A 21,376-nucleotide genomic window follows, 5' to 3' on the forward strand; every position below is an offset into this window, starting at 1 on the left:
AGCATTGGCCATACACAGAGAGGTTAGGAGAGTTTTGTGGCCACCAAGTGCCACAGGCATCTAATGATGTATTGCCCCTGGGATGAGCCCGCCCATTTCATTGACAACATGTGTTATCTATTATGACAGAACTGGCTACTAGATTTTAATTGCTTGATGACAAGATCTATATTTGGGGGGGGGCGGTAAGAATTGTCTGGGTGAATGTTTTGTGTGTAACAGTCAATTGGATTAAATGGTTATTTTCCTTGAAATTATAAATAAGGTGCAGACAATGTGGGTGCCTAGGATTTTTGTGTGAATCAAGGGTAAGAATAACAGAAGAGCCTGTTCTGTGTTGGTGGTAAGCAAGCATCATTTGGAGGCTACTGCATATACATACTGGAATCGAGCCTTGGATAAATGTACTGGTTGAACATTGATGATCCAAAACTGTTGCCAGCAACCAGATTGCATGCCTGCAGTTGGTGGGGAGATGTAGGAATGCTTAGTTGTTAGGATTATTTGGAACCACAGACAATGAAGCTTTCTGCCTCGAGGTTTTTCTGATAGAAAATGAGACTGTCTCAATCCTTTGTCTCAAGCTTGTCCAAACTTGAAAATTATCTTTCATATATTTTTTCTTATCCCCGTTTTTGGGTTTATGCTAGCTGCAGTGTAATAAAAGGTCCTAGACTCTCAGAATGAAAACCCTAATTAATTTCTGCCTGGAAGATGCCACTCTAGAAAACAATATTCCTTCATTGCATTCTCAAAAGTGTATTACTTCAGTACCACCCTCTTTTATGTATACTGATTTAATCTGTGGATAAGATAATGAATTTTAAAAGGCATTTCACCTTTCACAGTGTACAAATAATATCAGTTACCACTGGCTTGATGGTAATTGTGGTCTGTGCACAGGACCATGAAGATACTCTTGAGTCATCCTTTAAATATTTTCCTTTTCTTTATTTGTTTGGCTTTCAATCCTGTAGGTATTCCCACAGTTTATGGTCTTTGCTTGGAGCTGAGGGTTTAATCTCTTCCCATCTTATTTCCATTTCCCTTTCTCTTGGTTTATACCCTGAGACACTTGGGGAAAGGAAGATTCTTTGCCAGATTCTTAGGTCTTTGCTTGAGGCAAAGCTCCATGAACACCCACGAAGCAAAGACCACTGTTCAGAAAAGAAAGCAGAGAGTTCTTTCAAATTCTCATTTCTTGTTGCAGGGATTTAGAAGTGAGAAATAGCAGAGGAGAGGGTAAATCATAGCAGTAACAGGAGGACCCTTTGGTACAGCTGCTTGTGGTCAGCGTGAGGAATGAGTGTGTGGGCAGTTTCTTGCGTGCTTCGTGCTGTCATTCAGTCATGTCTGACTCTTCTGCGACTTCATGGACTGCAGCCTGCCAGGCTCCTCTGTCCATGGGATTCTCCAGGCAAGAAGACTGGATTGAGTTGCCATTCCCTTCTCCAGGGGATCTTCCCAACTGAGGGACTGAGCCTACATCTCCTGTGTTAACAGGCAGATTCTTTCCAGCTGAGCCACCAGTGAAGCCTATGGGCAGTTTTACTGGAGGACAAATTAAATGAGGAGCCAAACTCAAGATGCAGGAGAGGCAGGATGCCTCACTGAAAATGATAATTAGTAATTTGTTTCTGTAATTATCTCAAACACAATTGCTTTTTGTGGATTTTGAATTATGATTTTAAACTCAAATTGATGAAGAAATGGGTAAAATGTGCTTCTTCTCTAGAAAAGAGTTTTCTTAAAATGAAGCTGTAAAAATCCTCCTCCCAAGCTTTTTTCACAAGCATTATGAAAGCCAAGCTAAAAAGTCCTAGGCTTGAAGGTAGGATTAGGACAGTAGTCACCATATAAGTGTTTTCCTGTAGTCTTTGTATCCTCACTTGCAATGTTCTTTATGGTAGAGATTGAACACCTTTCTTCCTCGTGACTGTAAGAGTTAGTGCCTCTTGGTGTGATGGATGGTAGGACTTGCTATGTTCCAGAAGGACCTGGTTTGGATATTGTTAGAGCCAGCAACAACTCACCTGCCGTGTGTCATTTGAAAGCATTTTCTGAGAAAAGTAAACTTGTATTTCTAAAATCTGCTATTCTGAAATGTGTCTGCACTATTTTAACTTGATCTGCAAGGAAGGATCCGGAGCAGGGCTGATGCTCTTCTTTCTCATCCTTAGTGCTCTTCCTGCCACATTTTCAGTCTGGTTGCGGCCACCGGATGTAACAGCTGTCTCCTGAGGTCGCATGTGTGTTGACTTGTGGGCTTTTCTTGTGCCAGGGAACAATGTCATGAGAACCATCCATGGGGTGGGAGAGATGATGACCCAGATGGTGCTCAGCAGAGGCTCTATCTTCCCCATGAGTGTGCCTGACATTCAGCCCAGCCTGCACCCCAGCAAGCAGGGGAGCCCCACTGATCACGAGGACGTCACCGTCATGGACACCAAGCTGAAGATCATTGAGATTTTACAGGTAAGGGCCTAATGGGAGGCAAGCAACAAGCACCTACCTGTGCCTGTTGGCTTAATGTCTTAACTTTTTGTTCCAGATCACGGTGTAAATATTCTGAAATGCTGTTGATCTTATTTTATTTCATTTAAGATAATGATAAGCCTGGTAAAAAAATTTCACACTGACACTATTTAACATATTCATTACACATGTACATGGCCATTAAATAGTTTAATGATGATACCTAACAAATGTGGAGTGCTTTGAGGTTGGCATAACTTCTTTAATACATATTTTATCATTTAACATTGACCTTGATTTAATTTTACCTTAATTTAAGAAGGGCTTCAGAGTAGGCAAAGTTAAGATTGAATTCCAACTCTTTTTTAACTTTTAATTGAATTGGACATTTGATTCTATGTATACAGATTTATCATAGTAAGAGACTTTTTATTTTTATTAACTTAAAAGTTAATTACTGTTTTTAGCATTTTATGTAAGTGACTGTCTTGATGTTTTTGTTTCCAAAAGGCTAGGAATAATATATGTAGATATGTTTATTTATGTATGTACTTATTTTTAATTTTGGCTGTGTGGGCTCTTAGTTGCTGTGTGTGGGCTTTCTCTAGTTGCAGTGAGTAGGGGTTACTCTTCATTGCCGTTCTTGGGCTTTGGTGGTTGTGGTGCATAGGCTTAGTTGCCCCACGGCATGTGGAATCTTCCCAGACCAGGGATTGAACCCGCCATGTCCCCTGCATTGGCAGAAGAATCCTTAACCACTAGACCACCAGGGAAGATCAATAATATATACATTTAAAAACTAACCTAGTCTAATACCTATGTCCATGAGGTTAAAGGAGTAAACTGCTATTTTGTGACCAGTGGTTTAGTATGGGATAGTAGATAAAAATCTCATTACTATAGCTATGGATTCTTAGCATTTTTTTTAAGTTTGGAAAGTAGTTTTATGATACTTTAATTATAGGACTTATTCCATATTTGAAAATTGGAGCCTGGAGTTTTTGAGGATCTATTAAAGTTCTGGCTACAGTTTACTAAGTCTTTCATCCTAATTTAATGTAGACTAGCGACCAGAAGTGGGTTAGTTGTCCTGGAAGGATCTGTACATTTTTATTTAAAGTAATTAGATTTATAATCATAAAAAGTTTCACAGTTCCTCCACGAATTCCAAAGGCTAAGTCCCAGGAAATTATTGGCAGGCATCCCAACCCTGTGTTCACTACCCTGAGAAATCACTCAGTTGTCCTGTTCTTAACCCAAGGAAGGTGTTGATCACCTGTCCTGTGGGCCTAAAGGGCTCCCAGCCTAGTGTCAGCCTCCTCATGGGACAGACTCTGAAATACACGTCCTCATTTTAGACCAATAACAGTTACAGATATTCTGAATTTACCAAACAGTCTATTATAGCTAAAAAATGATGGCATGGCAAAACCATGGCAGGGCAGAGCAGGACTGGCTTCCTTTTGCTGCTGCCTTTGGGTTCTTTATGTATTTCTTGTTGAAACTCTGTTCTTGCTCCAGCTTTTGTGTGTCTGTGTCTGACTCTGACTCCCTGTGTCTGTGTTTCCCTGTGCTCCTCTTGAATGTTTCTTTTTTCGAATGTCTCTTGAAGAATTTCTTTGCAGCCATGTTCCTTAAGCAAGTCAAGTCGCCTGCTTTCTCGCCAGCTCCTCTTCCTCTCCTGCCCTTCCTTTCTTTTCCCATCGTTGTGTGTATTTTCTTTAAGGCTTTTTGTTTCTTACCCATTCTCTCCCTCTGTCTGTCTTCGAGCTCTTTGTTAACTCTCTTTCTCTGCCTTTTTGTTCTTTCCTTTCCCCCTCCCCTTCTACCTTCGATTATTTTTCACAATTAACTATATTAGACATGAAAGTTTGAATTTTGGCTCTATTTATAAAATATAATTCTTTGAGTATTAATCGTCAACTAAAAGCCAATGAGTGTTTCATTAATTTATGTTTTCACTCTTTGTTCTTTACATGAAAGTGAAGTGTTAGTCGCTTAGTTGTGTTTAACTCTTTGTGACCCCATGGACTGTACCTGCCAGGCTCCTCTGTCCACGGGATAGTCCAGGCGAGAATCCTAGGTTAGCTGTCTATTTCCTTCTTCAGGGGATCTTCCCGACCCAGGGATCAGACTCTGGCAGGCAGATTCTTAACCGTCTGAGCCACCAGAGAAATAAATTCACTTGAAAAAACAACTCTTCATTTTATGCATCTGCGGTCTAGCTTCTGCTCCTGTCATTCTGCTCACCAAGCCCACCGGTCCTTTCTCAGCCCTCTTCTCCCACAATCTGTCTCCAGCTTTGAAAATCCCCGAAGTAACTGGAATCAGTTCAACTGATAGCTGTAGTGGTGCTCAGTGCATGCTAATAAGAGTTTCTTTGGTGTCTGCTTTTCTCTCTGGATTATATGCTGTTCAGAGGCAGGTTTTATATCCTTGGCACCTTTTCTGCACTCTTGGTACCTGCCTCAGTACCTGGCTCAACAAGTGTGTGGAACTTGACTGGACATAGCGGACATGGAGCATGGCTGTGGCCCAGGAGGAACATGAAGGTCTAGCAGACCAGGAATAGGGAGAAGGGGGAGAGAGAGAGGCATTCAACTTTGGGCCTGTAGCTGTAAATAATGTGTTGGGTGAGCAAAAAGGAGAAAACTTGATTTGGACTGGGGAACCAGGGAAAGCTTCATTTCAAAAGGGATTCAAACCTTGGCTATCTCAAAAGCTAGTAATTATGGGGTAGAGGAGAAGAATATTCAAGGTAAAGTGAACAGTGGAAATAAATGTGAGGAGGCAAGAGAGACACTGCAGGCATTCCAGCCTGTGCTGTTGGGATGGAGAAGAACCAGAGGAGAGAGAGGAAGGGGGTGGGAGGGTGGCAGGAGGGAGATGGGGGTCTGACACTACTGACTGTGGCATAGATAGTGAGAACTGGGTTTGGAGGGTACCACCAAACCCCAAGTTTTCTGAAACTTGCATGACTGTTAACTGTTTGCTGTCCCAATGAGCATCTCTTAAGAGAATGCAGGGGACACAGATAATAATTATACTGGGAGCAAAGGCTGTCCCAGGACTCTCCCAGGCAGCCTGGGATGGCAGGTTGCCCTGTGCAGGTCTGCCTCTCTGTTGTTTGCCATTTCCACTCAGGTAGCAACATATACCTTTTCCTTCTGGCTCTCCATTATATTTATACCACATGGGTAGCCCTCAATCATCTCCTAAGTATGTTAACAGTGCTGTAGCAGGGACTGACAGCCCTGTAGTTGAGACTCCGTGCTTCCCCTGCGGGGGTGAGGGTTTGATTCCTGCTTGGGGAACTAAGATTCCACATGCTGTGCAGTGAAGCAAAAAACAAGTAACAAGAACAAACAGTGCTATAGCAAAATATGTTGAGTTTTTCCAACTCAATCACTCTTCTCGAGGACCCTGGGCGCTAGGCACTTGCACCCTTCTCAGTGCTGAGCACAGATGGGAACCTTATCGGTACTTAGTCTCTGTCAATACGTCCATTAAAGAGAACAAGGAGAGCAACACAGAGCCAAGGAGAGCCAGGCAGCAGTGAGGCATATCCCTGGTATACCGGATGCTGTTACTTAAGCTGCCCCTCTGAAGCCTAGATCAAGGACTCCTTTTGTTATAGTCAGAATCCACACTATTGTAGCTAAAATCCTGGCCTTTCTGTTGTGAATGAGGGTCTCAGCTCCAGCACTTTTCTTGTGGAGCCAGTGGAAACTCTGCTCAGGGCTCGGGAAATTATGTCACCATAATGTCTTCATCCATATCTACTGGATAGCCCCACCTGGAATATTCCAAGAGTGATCGTGGGAAGTCAAGTTGTCTTCCTTTCAAAAACTGTTGAGGGATTTTACTGACATTGGCTCCTGCAAATGCCTCACTGTGCTTAGTGTTATGATGTGTGTGTGATGGAAGTGTGGAGTTTTCCAGTAAAGTTTCGAAGTAGTTCATGTGACATGTTGATAGTTACATTGTTCTTGCTGTCCTGGAATGAAAGTAATTTTTAAATACCATGCTGATGAAAGGAACTTATGTTGTTTTTAATGTTTCTTATAGTTTATCTTGAGTGTCAGACTAGATTATAGGATCTCCTATATGCTGTCAATATATAAGAAGGAATTCGGGGAGAACAATGGAAATGCCGAAACGTCCACCAATGGCTCTCCTGATACCCTGCTGCCATCAGGTATTACCTTTGTGACAGTATTTACTCTCTGGATGACGTGTCCATGAGAACTTGAAAGTTCCTATTGATGTTTTAAGACAAGAAGCATCTGTATGAGACAAAAATGTCCAAATAATCTCCACCAATGAAATGAAGGAGCTGAGACAGGAAGTAAATAACTTGTCAAGAATGGCAGGGAGGATGCTTGCGGCTCTGGTGCTCAGTCCTTTGAATGCAGTTTCTCTTGTTATCTTCACAACTCCACAAGTTTGAGTACTCTTTATCGTGCCAGTTTACTGATAAGAAGACCAAGGTTAGAGCGATTCAGGTACTTGCTTAAAGTTATGAAGTAGTGGAAAAGGGATTCTCTCTGAGTTCTCTCCAACTCCAGGTCTGAATCTTTTAAGAATTATGCTGTTTGGGTGAAAATGCAAGGGGATTATTTTTTTTGGCTGGATCACAGAGCATGTGAAATGCATCTATCAGGAAGAAAGGTATTTTGTAGGAATTACCCAACTCAAGAAGAAAGACATGGCATTCCCATAGAGGTCTAGATGTGGGTGTTAGTTTTGCTGTGTATGTATGTGTGTTGGTTCTTTATTATCTTGTACAGTTGTAAACTGGTACTGTTTTTCAGTTTTTCACATTTAAAGTGTGTAAGAATGAAGCTACTCTCTCTGTGAGTATAGGAGCATAATGAAAAGAGCATAAAAATTATTGTAAAAATGTTATGACTCTAGAAAGTACCTTATGAAACCTAAGAAATATTAAATCACCATTTTTTTTTTTTCTGGCTAGATCAGGCCAGCCATGACAAGCTGGAAACTATATCATATTGAAGATGGAATCTTTATCATTGACGATTTAGCCAGTTCACTGAACTCTTTTGCTGGGGTAGGAGTTATATGAAACTTCTTGGGAACTACAACCACTGTGGTAACATCAGGGAGCCTCTTCTTTGTGCATCAGTCAGTTTGATAGGAAAGTCAGAGTAGTTAACATGGATGCTAAGCCAGACGTCCTGCTCCCTGACTCATCAGTACCATCCAAAGGCAGCGTGCTCTACAGATGGAGTTCAGCTCTCCTGAGCTAGAAGTCTCCTTGGCACATTTGCAGCTGTGTTGTTTTTATGCTTCCCAGAAGTGTAGAACCCCAAGGGGCTATTTCCAGGAATGAGGAGGCAGAACCAGAAAGTCTTGCTGGCGTCTGCATTGACACTAGCATAACAATTATTGGCTCTCAGAAGCCAGACTTCTGGAAAACGGAGCTCTGTCAGTAAAAGTGTGGGAGAGGAAGTCTAGGGGCATCCCCAGAAAACCAGTCTTCTTTGATTTATCTGACCTCTTAAATCGGTTGTATTTGTATGAGGTAGCTTTCTGGGAATAATTTTTTCCCTTTTTATATCTTGCTCCTTTTTCTTTTCATGCTTTGGAGATGAGAAATAAATTGTGTACCTATCATAGACATCTTCAAAATGTTAGTGGTGGGAATGGGTGAGGAATCAAGACTGGTTCACATTAAAAAAAAAATGCACTCTATCCCACAAGAAGAAGGTATGGAATTGCAAAAGTAAGCTTAGGTAAAAAGATCATATTGTTTGGAAGTACCATGTAATAACAAGGTTCCTTATAGGTATATTGTGATTCTTTAAAAAATATTATCTTCCCATATCATTATCCATTTAAATTATATGTATGTATATAGGTATGTGTGTATGTAGTTATATATATATGTGCTTATATAGATGAAGAAACTAAATAGTTCTTTGTGATCTTTTCAATATATCTTTGAGTATAATGATTTTAAAATGTAAGCTTCAATTTAAAATATTGATGAATAAGGGAAACTGTGTTGTGACTTTTTAAAGTGTTAATTGACTTTTGGTGGCATAAAGAAATTAAGACAAAAATATTTTTAGGTATGCTACATTAATATAAATATTGGGACTCCTAATTATAAAAATATAAAGAATGGATTTTTTACCATTTATCTTTGCAGCTATTGTTCCTGATATAGATGAAATTGCAGCTCAGGCAGAAACTATGTTTGCTGGAAGGTATAGTAGCATTTATATATCATTATTTTATGAATAAGATTTTACTTAGAATTTTACAATAGTTTGTCATTCCCTATATCTATTTAATTTTATATCCCTTACGGTTGCCAACATAATTCCTGCCAGAAATGAAGCTGCAAATTTACTATAGATGAGAAAGCATAGCTTTTCTTTAGGTCAGGTTAAAAAAAAAGGACGGAAGAGATGAGATCAGTGTATTGAACTTTCCCCTGAATTCTTTGCTTTTCTTTCCTCAAATAATGACAGCACACGAATGCCCTTTAAGTCCCCTGGCAAAAATATCGCTGGATCTTGCAAAACACTGCTTCCCAAAATCGGAGAAATTTGAGGCAAGAAAGTAACTTCTTTCAATGTTATCATTAACTATATGTGAGAACTAATGCTTATTATCTGCCAATTGAAAATATCCGTATGATTGAAGAAAATGAAATATCTCTGCCATGGCTACCCTCCTTTGCTGTCAGGAGCCCTACTATTCATTGTTTTTAGGTTGCTTCTTTAGTTTCCCCAGAAATGAAACTAATAAGAAAAAAGAAAAAAAGAAAAGTAAAAACTGTACGATGTCTGAGCTACAAATATTGAGTTTGTAGCACCCATTTTTATCGCAGATGTACCATATATACCTAACAGATTTCTGTACTAACCCTTTTGTAGCATTTTCTTTGATTAGCAAGAAAGAGAAGAAAGACTCAGGGAAGCCCAAAAGGATTTTTATCTCTAGTGAACTTTTGGTTTAGGTTTGTTTTTATATTGTTTTGCCAGTTTCTGCTGTTGTTATTGTTACTGTGTTTTCCTATTCAAGTATTTCATTATTCCCGAGAAGAGGATAAAGCAGTGTATGATTTTCACCGAAAAATAAACGAACTTTTCATCCTGGTAATCTAGCCCAGAGTCCAAACACAGCAAACCCGCAGAGTTGCTCGGGCTATGGCCGTGCCTGTGCGCGTGCGCGTGTGCGTGCGCGTGCGCATGCTGTGCCGCTGTGCCGCACTGCCTCACCACCGGTCCTAAGGTTTTGGGCCTGGCGGGAAAGTGGTGGGGGTTGGTACATTGGCTCTTGACGTGCATCCAGCTGATATGCCTTCTCAGTAAACGCTTCTGGATTGATGCAGATTCTGTCTTTTGTCTGTGCCTAGATTATCAGATCATCCCAGTTTGCCTGCTGCTTTCCTATTGCAATCACTGAGAGTCCCCCATCTTGGGAACCTTCTCAGTCTTGGACAGACTGGGACTTTGGTCACCCCTCCTTTCATGGACAGTCACAAGCTTTTCTTTATGTTCCCTTTCCTCATTCGTTGTGCCTGTAAGCTAAATCGCTTCAGTCGTGTCCGAATCTTTGTCACCCTATGGATTGTAGCCCTCCAGGCTCCTCTGTTTCTGGGGATTCTCCAGATAAGAATAATGGAGTGGGTTGCCATGCCCTTCTCCAGGGGATCTTCCCAACCCAGGAATCAAACCCACGTCTCTTATGTCTCCTGCATTGGCAGGCATTCTTTACTACTAGCGCCGCCCTGGGAAGCCCCCTTATTAGTAACATGAGGACAAAGAAAGTAAAAATGTCTTCCTTTCCAATTTCCAATTTTTCGTGGAGGGGTGATGGTGGAAATGGTGTAAGTCTGAGAACGTATACACAATATTAGCTACTTATGATTAGATTTTATGTAAATACAAGTCTTTTACAATGATCTTTTGGTTTTACAGAAAGGAGAAAAATCCAGTTCAACTGGATGACGAAGGAGGCAGGACATTTTTACGGGTCCTCATTCATCTGATCATGCATGACTACCCGCCTCTGCTATCAGGAGCCCTGCAGCTGCTGTTCAAGCACTTCAGCCAGAGAGCGGAAGTTTTACAGGCATTTAAACAGGTGAGATGGAGTAGCCTTCAGTGCTTCCACCCTCAGAGGCTCTGAAATGTTGTTTATAGCATCCAACCTGACTTAATGGTTGCAGAGTTAATGAGACTGCAGCTTTTCCTGGGGACACTTTCTATTTTTAAAGATAGATATGGCCTTGTCTGCAGCTAAGACATGATCTATTTTAGAAGGTGATTTTTCAGTTAATATCTTTAATGTAGATGATAGGCACTAAGATTTAGGAAGGCACTGGGGGATAATACCATATTAGGAATTTTGTTGCCCATGCTGTTATTCTGACCCTAAATTTTACTGATCAGTTTGGGTACTGCACTGAAATAAATGTTTTGTGATTGAAAAATATATGAATCCAAAAGAGAATTGTGATGGAGCTAATCTTTTTCTTTGTCATCTTTGAATGATACCAATTTTGAGACTATGAATGAGGACTATCTCCAGGCTTACATGTATTTCACTAATAGTTCCTTAATAGAGCATTGATCTTCATTAGGAAAATTTACAGGAATATGTTAAAATATGAAATAATTAAAAGTAACTATATAAATGGATAAAACTATTCATATATTCCAGAGAAGGCAGTGGCAACCCACTCCAGTACACTTGCCTGGAAAATCCCATGGACAGAGGAGCCTGGTAGGCTGCATCCATGGGGTCACTAAGAGTCGGGCACAACTGAGTGACTTTACTTTCACTTTTCACTTTCATGCATTGGAGAAGGAAATGGCAACCCACTCCAGTATTCTTGCCTGGAGAATCCCAGGGACAGAAGAGCCTAGTGGGCTGCTGTCTATGGAGTTGCACAGATTCAGACACGACTGAAGTGACTTAGCAGCAGCAGCATTCATATACTCACATAATATATACAAATTAAGCTTCAGACTACATGGGTATTTTCTTCCACTTATTTTTATGTTTCTACCTGTTTCAAACAGGGAGTCTCAGAAAAATTAACTTTATCAGTAAAATTAGAGTTGGGGTATCTTTTACTTTAAATTACTCTTTAACATTTTGAAAAGCATTGTTAGGGCTCACTTTTTTATATGTATAATTTCTTAAACTTGAATATATTAAGTGGAATTTACAGATACTTTCAGGTAAATTTCCATGATCAATATACCTGTAAAATACCCATAAATAGCCTAGAAATACTAAACTTCAACTGAAGGACACATATGTTAAAAGACTTGGGGTTTTTGACATAAATGAAATTCCATAAGTAAATCAAAGTTTGAAATTCTGTTTCCAGGTGCAGTTGCTGGTGTCTAATCAGGATGTAGATAACTACAAGCAGATCAAAGCAGATCTAGACCAGCTTCGACTTACTGTAGAGAAATCGGAGTTATGGGTTGAGAAGAGCAGCAGCTATGAGAATGGAGAAATGGGTGAAAATCAAGTAAAAGGTGGTGAAGAGCCAATTGAGGTTTGTTTTCAAGCTCTAAATGGAAATCATCCGAACAATATCTTTTAAACCAGTATAAAATTTCTATTTGCCAAGTCGATAATCCACATAAACTTGTACTTTGGTTAATTCTTGTTAATTGTTATTATATCATCTGCCCCCTTTTTCACTCTTTCTCCTTCCCGCTCAAGCTTATAATCCAAGAATCAAGACAACAAGATGGAGTGAGGTGGAGAGAAAAGGAGTAGGTCGTAAGCCTAAACCTATAAAGAGAGGGGAATTTTCATTTTTAGCGTTCATGGTGGCTTTTTTATTGCCAACCTATAAATCATTTTTTTCATTATTGAATATCCTTATAAATAAGTAAAAATACCCAAATGAAAGGACATTGCCAACATGAAAATCCCCCAAATTTGTTTGATCTGAAAAATGGTAAAATGGTGTTCATAAGTCTTTTGTTATATTGGTTTTAGTTTTCACTGGGCTAATTTCATTGCTGTTTCTGCATTTTTCTAAATACTAAATAAACCATTAAAAAATTTTAAGCATTTTTTAGAAGATCAGTGCCAACACCATAATTGATAATATATTGAGTTTCTTAAATACCTGTCCAGTGTTTTATTTAGTTATTTTTTTAAAGTTTATTTGGCTGTATTGAGTCTTAGTTTCAACATGTGAGATGTCCGACCATAGTTTTGTCATGCAGAATCTTTAGCTGTGGCGTGTGGACTCTCAGTTGCGGCATGTGGAATCTAGTTCCCTGACCATGATCCAAACCTGGGTCTCCTGCTTTGAGAGTACCAGATTTTAGCCACTGGACCACAGGGAAGTCCCTATTCAGTTGTTATTTTATTTTATTTTTTTTTAACTTTACAATATTGTATTGGTTTTGCCATACATCAACATGAATCCACCACGGGTGTACACGTGTTCCCAATCCTGAACCCCGCTCCCACCTCCCTTCCTCTGGGTCATCCCAGTGCACCAGCCCCAAGCATCCTGTATCCTGCATCGAACCTTTTAATCTACAGCAATGTAAACTGTTTAGAGGGGTTTACCTGCCCTGACTTTTCTGTTTGTTGGAATACCCAAAGTATTTTGTAGTGTAGGGTATAGAGTAGGAGGTAATTAGTGGGAATGGGAAATAATAAGATGCTGAAAAATTCCAAAGGGAAGTTCAATGGTGGGTAACTACTTTCTACTTGTCTCAGGACTAATTGCCACTGATCTGCATGATATTTTTGACTTAATTCTTCAGAAACTTTTCTGTGATTTTATGATATAAGTTGGCTCAATGGTAAAGAATCTGCCTGCCAGTGCAGGAGACGCAGGAGACATGGGTTCAATTTGTGGGTCAGGAAGATCCCTTGGAGGTAGAAATGGCAACCCGCTCCAGTATTGTTACCTGGAGAATCCCCATGGACAGAGGAGCCCAGTGGGCAATAGTCTATGGTGTTGCAAAGAGTCAGACACAACTTAGCAACTAAGTACGCACATGCACATGATATGCTAGTGGCATGTAGAATTTCTACAGCTTTTTTGTTGCTGTTTGTTGAAATGGAGTTTTTCCATAGCGTTTTTAAGATGTAAGAGAAAATTCAACATTTATGTAGTATTTGCTATATTACCAACTCTTACAGCAGAAACTGTCATGCATGGTATATTTTTTAAAATGTTATAGTAAACTTTGGAGATAGTTATAAAGATCACATTTCTGAATCAGCTGAATTAACTGAAATTCAGAAAACCCAAAGATTTTCTCACTATCAAGCAGCTTTATGAGATTTTAACTCAGGTCTTTATAATGATAAGCTCCAGGCTCTTTAATGTAAAATTGCACTTTCTGATACAGTATTTAAGGTTATTAAGAGATGTATTATGCTTTCATGAGTTAGAATACCTCTTCCTTTTACAAATACATATTTTGTAAGTATTCTAGAGGATAAATGTAATGTTTCTTCCCTTTTCAGAACTTTTCATCATTTTATTTTAATAGAGAACAGCTCTAACCCTTAGGAAAAATGCATTATGCTTTTTGTAAAAGTTTGCCCAGAAAATCACTTTCGAGTAGAAGTGAGATGTTCCGTGAGGGATGTCAGTCGCTAGTCTACAGTTTAAGTTCCTAGTCATGAGGGAAAGTGGAGAAAGAACCTGTCTGTTAAGTGTATATCCACAACATCCTCATAGCAATTTAATAAAAGTTTGTATTGATGTGAGAAAGAAGATGAATAAGTCATCTGATGATAAGTCATTTTATTAAAAATAAAACTGCATTACACATGGGCTATAAAACTATTTTTCTAGGGACTTCAGATGAATATAAATCAATAAAGTTGAAATATATTTATTTATTTGTTGAGGTCGGGATTTATCAGTTCAGCACATGTTAATAAGTTTAGGTACTTAAAGCAGGAAGTGATTTAATACAAGGAATTCAATTTTAGAAATGTCTAGAGGAATACAGTTTTAGAGGCTGCCTCTGGACTATAGAGTTCAGGGTCAAACAATCATAGCCATGATTCAGAGGCCAAGAATCTGCATCAGCTACTGTATAAATAACTGCAGGCACCAGCACTGACTTGTACGTTAGACATGTATGGACCCCTCAGATCTCTTGGGATTTTCTTTTCACCCCGCACACCCTCAGAAAGATGGATGGGCCTTGAATGGATAGGGCATTCGGAGGATAGGTTTTGGTATCAGACACCCTAGAATTTGCCACTTACTATATGTGTGACTTTGGGCAACTGATTTGAATTCTTTCAGTTTTGTTTTCATTGTCCATTCAGTGAACTTATTAATGATACTTAGCTCATAGTGAAGATTAAATGAGTGAACTCTGTGCATATGGTGTGTCAGTTGATGTGACTTCAGTGGGAAAATACAGACAATACGGTGACATATTAGTTACCAACAAGTCAAGAAGTGAGACTCCAGCTTTAGTTAATTTATTGTCTCAGTGCAATCATTATGGACCAGTGGCCTTATACTGAGACTGATCTTCCTCATGATTGCATCAGGATATCCTCTTCCTAGCATCACAACACCCCAAGAAAAAAATGTCTGTGCTTTTCTGGGTCTCCTGCTCAACAGCAAGTAAACCTTTCCCAGGTGCCCCTCAGTAGATTCTATCTCATGTCTCCTTGGCTGAAGCAGGACCACAGGTTTACCTCTAAACCAAAGGGCTGTGAGTTTAGACTAAATAAAAGATGCTCCACAGGCTACTAGAATACTCTCCCCTGAGTTATGTGGGGGAAGGATAAACAAAATCAGAATCTGCTTGTGGGGCTTCCCTGGTGTTCAGTGGCTAAGACTCCATGCTATCAATGTGGGGGGCCTGAGTTCAATCCCTGATCGGGGAACTAGGTCCCACATGTTGCAACTAAGAGTTTACATGCTGCAGCTAAAGCCTGAATGCCTCAACTAAAGATTCTGCATGCTGCAACTAACACCCGGTACAACCAAACAAATAAATAAATATTTTAAAAAATCTGCTGGCAAGGGAGAAGGAAGTAAGGATGTAGGTTAGCAACCAACAGTGTCTGCCAAAAATCTGTAGTCAGTCAATGCTTGTTATAATTATTGTTGGTTTTTATGCACAACGTATTGTGCTGTTTGTTATGATGCATATGGAATTAGGAAATCTTAAAAGATACTTGTAGGGTTATCAAGTCCATTTCCTATGTGGTATTTGTTCTGTCTCTAAATAGCTCACCTAAGTGAGATATTTCTTGAAACAAACTTCTGTGATGGGAAATTCAATACCTCCTGAGGTAGAACAGTTTGTTGAAATTAGTGTATAGCTTGAGAAATAGAATATTACCAATAAGATGTCCCCATGGTCCATCCCTCTATTCCAGTCATTTTCATGAGTTTATGTTAATAATTTCCTTACTTATCATAGTGGTTTTACTATGTGTATCTATATTTCTAAAACATTTAACAACTGAAAAGAATTTCATTTAGCCTTTTTTACTGGAGTCCAGTTGCTTTATAATGTGTTAGTTTCTACTGTACAGCAAGATAAACCAGCTATACATGTACATACATTCCTTCCTTTTGGGGCTTCCTTCCTATTCAGGTTACCACAGTGCCTTAAGTAGAGTCCTTTGTGCTAGACAGTATGTTCGTATTAGTTATCTGTTTTATACATAGTGTCAATAGTGTATGTGTGTCAATCCCAGTCTCCCAATTCCTCCCATCTTCTTGCTTTCCGCCTTGGAGTTCTCTACATCTATGTCTCTATTTCTGCTTTGCAGATAGGATCATCTACACCATTTTTCCCTCTGATAGCTCAGATGGTAAAGAAACTGCTTGCAGTATAGGAGACCAGAGTTCGATCCCTGGGTTGGGAAGATCCCCTAGAGAAGAAAATGGCAACCCACTCTAGTATTCTTGACTGGAGAAGTCCATGGACAGAGGAGCCTGGTGAGCTATAGTCCATGGGATCACAGAGTCAGACACAACTGAGCAACTAACACACACACACACAAACATACCATTTTTTTTAGATTCCACATATATATATATATAAATATACAATATTTGTTTTTCTCTTTTTGACTTATTTCACTTTGTATGACACTCTCTAGGCCCATCCACATCTCAACAGATGACCCAATTCATTCATTTTTATGACTGAGTAATGTTTCATTGTATTAAACTCTTAGAGTAAAACTTAGGCAGAAGTTTTTTTTTTTCCTCGACATAAATCTCAGCAAGATCTTTTTTGACCAACCTCCTCGATTAATGAAAATAAAAACCAAAATAAACAAATGGGACCTAATTAAACTTAAAAGCTTTTGCACAACAAAGGAGACCATAAACAAAATAAAAAGATAGTCATCAGAATTGGAGAAAATATTTGCAAATGAAGCAACTGACAGGAATAATCTCTAAAGTATATAAACAGTTCATGAAGCTCAATATCGAAAAAACAAACAACCCAATCGAAAAATGAGCAGAAGACCTATTAGGTATGTTTTTGTTCTCTGTCTTCGTTGTTATGTAGCAGTGACTTATTTTATTTTCTCTAATAAACATGATTACATTTTATGCAGCTGTTTATCTAGTAAACTCTTGATAGACATTTTCGTTCTTTACAGTTCTAGTGTCTTGAAAGAAAATTTGCTACCAAAAGGAGCTTTAAAAACTTTGAAATGTCACCTGATGGACATGTTTGAGACCCTTCAGGATATATATTTAGGTGTAAACATCTAGTATGATTACCAAATAATGTCGGTTGCTTTCCAAACACCAAATGATATTCCCAGGGTTTGTAACAATTTCTGTAATTCCCCATCATGAAGACTGCTGGTTTTCTCGCTTTTCCATTTTTGATAATTGGATGTGTTTGGTCTATTATCCCTGTGTGATTTTCATTTTTCTGGATTTGTATGAAGTTGAGCATGTTTTTATACTTTTATTGGACATTTCACTTCCTCTTCCAGTTTAGATTAAGCTCAATTCTGTGTGGGCAGGTAGTTAGATCCTACCAATTCATGTGTACCTACTACTGAGTTTAAAAATATTTTTTATATCAAGTCATGGTGATGCTCTTAAGTTGAAAATTGAGTACTGTCTTTTCATCTGTTATTTCTTTACTTATTTTAGTGTGTTGGTAAGATTTTCTGGTACAGTGTTGAGCAGATGTGGTGATAATGGCATTTTTGTTTTGCTTCTGATTTTAAAGGGAATAATTTTAATATTTTACTGTTGAACATGATGTTTATTATACTTTTTTGTAGACACCTTTTATCAATTGAGGAAATTCTCTCCTGTTTTTCATTTGATACTTTTTGCCATGAATGGTTATGATTTTAATTAAATGCAGTGTATGCATCTATCAAGATGATGTTTTCTTTAATTTTCATCTGCTAATTTTAATAACATGAATCATCAGTAAACTTCTATAGTAACCTTGTAGTCTAGAGTAAATATGTCTTGGTGATATTTTATACGATACTACATCTAGCTTCTGAGGATTTTGCGTACCATGTTACATCTGTGTTATCAGTGAGGTTGGTCTCCAGTCTTGCTTTCTTGTGCTGCTCCTGTCAGTTGTTGGTATCAAGGTTAGACTAATTCCATCACAAGGTGAGTTACAGACTCTTACCCTTTCTTTGGGTAAGATTGGAATTGTCTCTTCTGTCAGTGTTTGGTAGAACTTGTCTAAATCTGCATTGGCCTTGGATTTAGTTTGGGTAAATTTTAACTAGTAATTAATATCGTAGAGATTATAAATTCATTAAACTTTTCTCTTGTGGGTCAACTTGTATATTATTTTAGCTGTATACTTTAGTTTTCAAATTTATTCATCTTTCATTATCTTTCAAAATTTCTGTTATATCTGTAGCTTCATACCCCTTTTTCATTCTCTTCTTTTTCCCTTTAGATTTCACTCTTTAGGTTGCACAATTCTATGAGTTTTGACAAATGTATGATGTCAGGTACAATCTCACCAGAGCTGTACATATTTTATTCATCTTTTTAAATGAATTTATTTTTGGCTTGTTAAGCTCCTGGGCTTGTTTGCTGTTTTGTTATATTTATCCTATTATACTCTAGCCTTTTATGTTGACATATTTTGCAGACTTAAAAAAAAATAAATGGTATAATTCCTAAGGAGCTGCATCCCACAGATTTTGACAAACATTATTCCACAGGATGGGAAAAGGTCAGTTTTCATTCTGATCTCAAAGAAGAGCCAATGCTAAAGAATGTTCAAATTACCATACAACTGTGCTTATTTCATATGCTGGCAAGACTATGCTCGAAATCCCTCAAGCTAGGCTTCAGCAGTACATGAACCAAAAACTTCCAGATATAGAAGCTGAGTTTAGAAAAGGCAGAGGAACCAGAGATCAAATTGCCAATATTTCGCTGGATCATGGAGAAAGAAAGGGAGTTCCAGAAAAACATCTACTTCTGCTTCATTGAGTACGCTCAAGCCTTTGACTATGTGGATCACAATAAACTGCAGAAAATTCTTGAAGAGACGAGAGTACCCAACCACTTCACCTGTCTCCTGAGAAACCTGTTTGTGGGTCACAACTGGATGTGAAACAATGGACTGGTTCAAAATAGGGAAAGGAGTGCTACAAGGCTGTATACTGTCACCCTGCTTATTTAACTTACATGCAGAGTACATCATGAGAAATGGCTGTGTTGGATGAATTGCAAGCTGGAATCAAGATGTCAACAACCTCAGATATACAGATGATACCACTCTAATGGCAGAAAGTGAAGAGGAACTAAAGAGCCTCTTGGTGAGAGTGAAATAACTGCACTGATGCTCAACATTAAAAAAAAAAAAACTTCAGATCATGGCATCTGGTCCCATCACTTCATGACAAATAGAAGGGGGAAAAGTGGAAGCAATGATAGATTTTATTTTCTTGGGCTCCAAAATCCCTATGGACAGTGACTGCAGCCATGAAATTAAAAGATGCTTGCTTCATGGAAGAAAAGCTGTGAGAAACCTAGACAGTGTAGTCCAAAGCAGAGACATCACTTTGCTAACAAAGGTCTGTATAGTCAAATCTATGTTTTTTTCCAGTAGTCATGTACAGATGTGAGAGTTGGCAAATAAAGAAGGCTGAGCTCCAAGAAATTGATGCTTTTGAACTGTGGTGTTGGAGAAGACTCTTGAGAATCCCTTGGACTGCAAGCAGATCAAACCAGTCAGTCCTAAAGGAAATCAACCTTGAATATTCTTTTGAAGGACTGTTGCTGAAGCTGAAGTTCTAATACTTTGGCAGCCTGATGCAAAGAGCTGACTCACTGGAAATGACCCTGATGCTGGGAAAGATTGAAGGCAACAGGAGAAGGAAACAACAGAGGATGAGATGGTTAGATAGTATGCACATGAATTTGAGCAAATTCTGGGAGTTAGTGGAGGACAGAAGAGCCTGGTCTGCTCTAGTTCATGGGGTCACAAAGAGTGAACACGACTTAGTGACTGAACAGCAACAATTTTTATTATTGTTCAATATTAGATATTAAAATTTTTCATTATGATTTCTTCTTTGGCCCAGAAAAGTTACTTGGAAATGAATTTTTAAATTTCCAAATATACTTGCAAAATTTACACTTCTTTGGCTATTGAACCTTTAATTAACACACAACAAGAGAATGTGGTTATGATGATACCAGTTCTCCCAAGATCTGTTGGGACTGCTTTATGGTCTATTATATCTTCAGGTTTTAGAACTGTCTTCTCATGCTCGAGTAGAATGTGGATGGGTATAGGATTCCTTATATGTGACTTGCAAATCGAGCTTATTGTATTTAAATCATCCATCTACTCACTAATAATTTTGTTTTTTCTTTTTTTTCATGGTCACAATTTTATTTATGAAGTTCATTTGTTCAACTTTTTATTTTATTTTTTTCAGTTAGTGTCTTTATTCGTACTCACTGATTTTTTCCACGGGGAAACTGTTGAAGGGACAGGAGGGGAGGGCTGGGCGGGGGGAACCATGGCTTAGTTTTCCTCCATCCAGTGAAGGAAGTGACAGAGGAGGGACATAACTAAAGAGAGTGACCAAGGGGACCATCACTACGTGGACTGAGATGCATTGTGCAGTGACTTCAGACAACCTGAGTCCCTCCGTCGGGAAATGCAATGTCAAAGTGTAAAAGTAGAAAAAAAGAAAAAAAAGATCCAAAGAAAAGAACAAAGTGCATACAAAGCAAACTGCTAATGTAGGGACGGTTCTAAGGCAGCCAGCAGGGAGAAGGCCAAATGTCTGGGGTGGTCACCCGACCGTGCCCCACTCCCACTGCCCCATGACAGGCCAGGCTGTCAGGCCACCAGTGCCCTCTCGACATAATCTCTGTTGGCTCCAATCGTGCTGTAAAGCCACAGAAGGTTGTGGAAGGAGGAGAGCCTGAAGTGTGGCAGCACCAAGGCAGCCCAAGGCATGGCTGCATTGAGAATCTCGAGGCATCTCTTGGGGATGGCTCTGGAGGGCCAGTGAGATATGGAGGGGGAGGGACACCCAGGAGGGATACAATCAGCATCTTTACTTGAGCACAGGGCAGAGCCACTCTGCTGCTGCTGCTGCTGCTAAGTCACTTCAGTCGTGTCTAACTCTGTGTGACCCCGCAGACGGCAGTCCACCAGGCTCACCCGTCCTTGGGATTCTTCAGGCAAGAACACTGGAGTGGGTTGCCATTTCCTTCTCCAATGCATGAAAGTGAAAAGTGAAAGGGAAGTCGCTCAGGCATGATCAGACCATATCTGAACCTGCTCTCCTTGATTGCTTTCATATTTCTCCAGAACACCACTCTTCTTTTGAATATTCTCCTAAAGGTACAACTTTATAACTTCACCATCATGCTTCCATACCTTTGTACACACCTGAATTT

At 39.2% G+C, this 21,376-nt stretch overlaps 1 protein-coding gene across 3 annotated transcripts in view; it reads left to right on the forward strand.

Moving 5' to 3' along the window:
* The window catches only part of ITPR2 (inositol 1,4,5-trisphosphate receptor type 2), a 598,268-nt gene that overhangs the window by 229,350 nt on the left and 347,542 nt on the right, over positions 1-21,376 (forward strand). For all 3 annotated transcript variants that reach the window (XM_068970194.1, XM_068970196.1, XM_068970195.1), the window contains exons 22-26: positions 2,282-2,475; positions 6,544-6,673; positions 8,651-8,708; positions 10,431-10,596; positions 11,852-12,025. In XM_068970194.1, coding sequence (XP_068826295.1) covers positions 2,282-2,475; positions 6,544-6,673; positions 8,651-8,708; positions 10,431-10,596; positions 11,852-12,025 — 722 coding nt within the window. The remainder of the gene's footprint in view (positions 1-2,281; positions 2,476-6,543; positions 6,674-8,650; positions 8,709-10,430; positions 10,597-11,851; positions 12,026-21,376) is intronic.

The sequence above is a fragment of the Capricornis sumatraensis genome, chromosome 4 (genome assembly GCF_032405125.1).
Source record: "Capricornis sumatraensis isolate serow.1 chromosome 4, serow.2, whole genome shotgun sequence".
NCBI classification, from domain to species: Eukaryota; Metazoa; Chordata; class Mammalia; order Artiodactyla; family Bovidae; genus Capricornis; species Capricornis sumatraensis.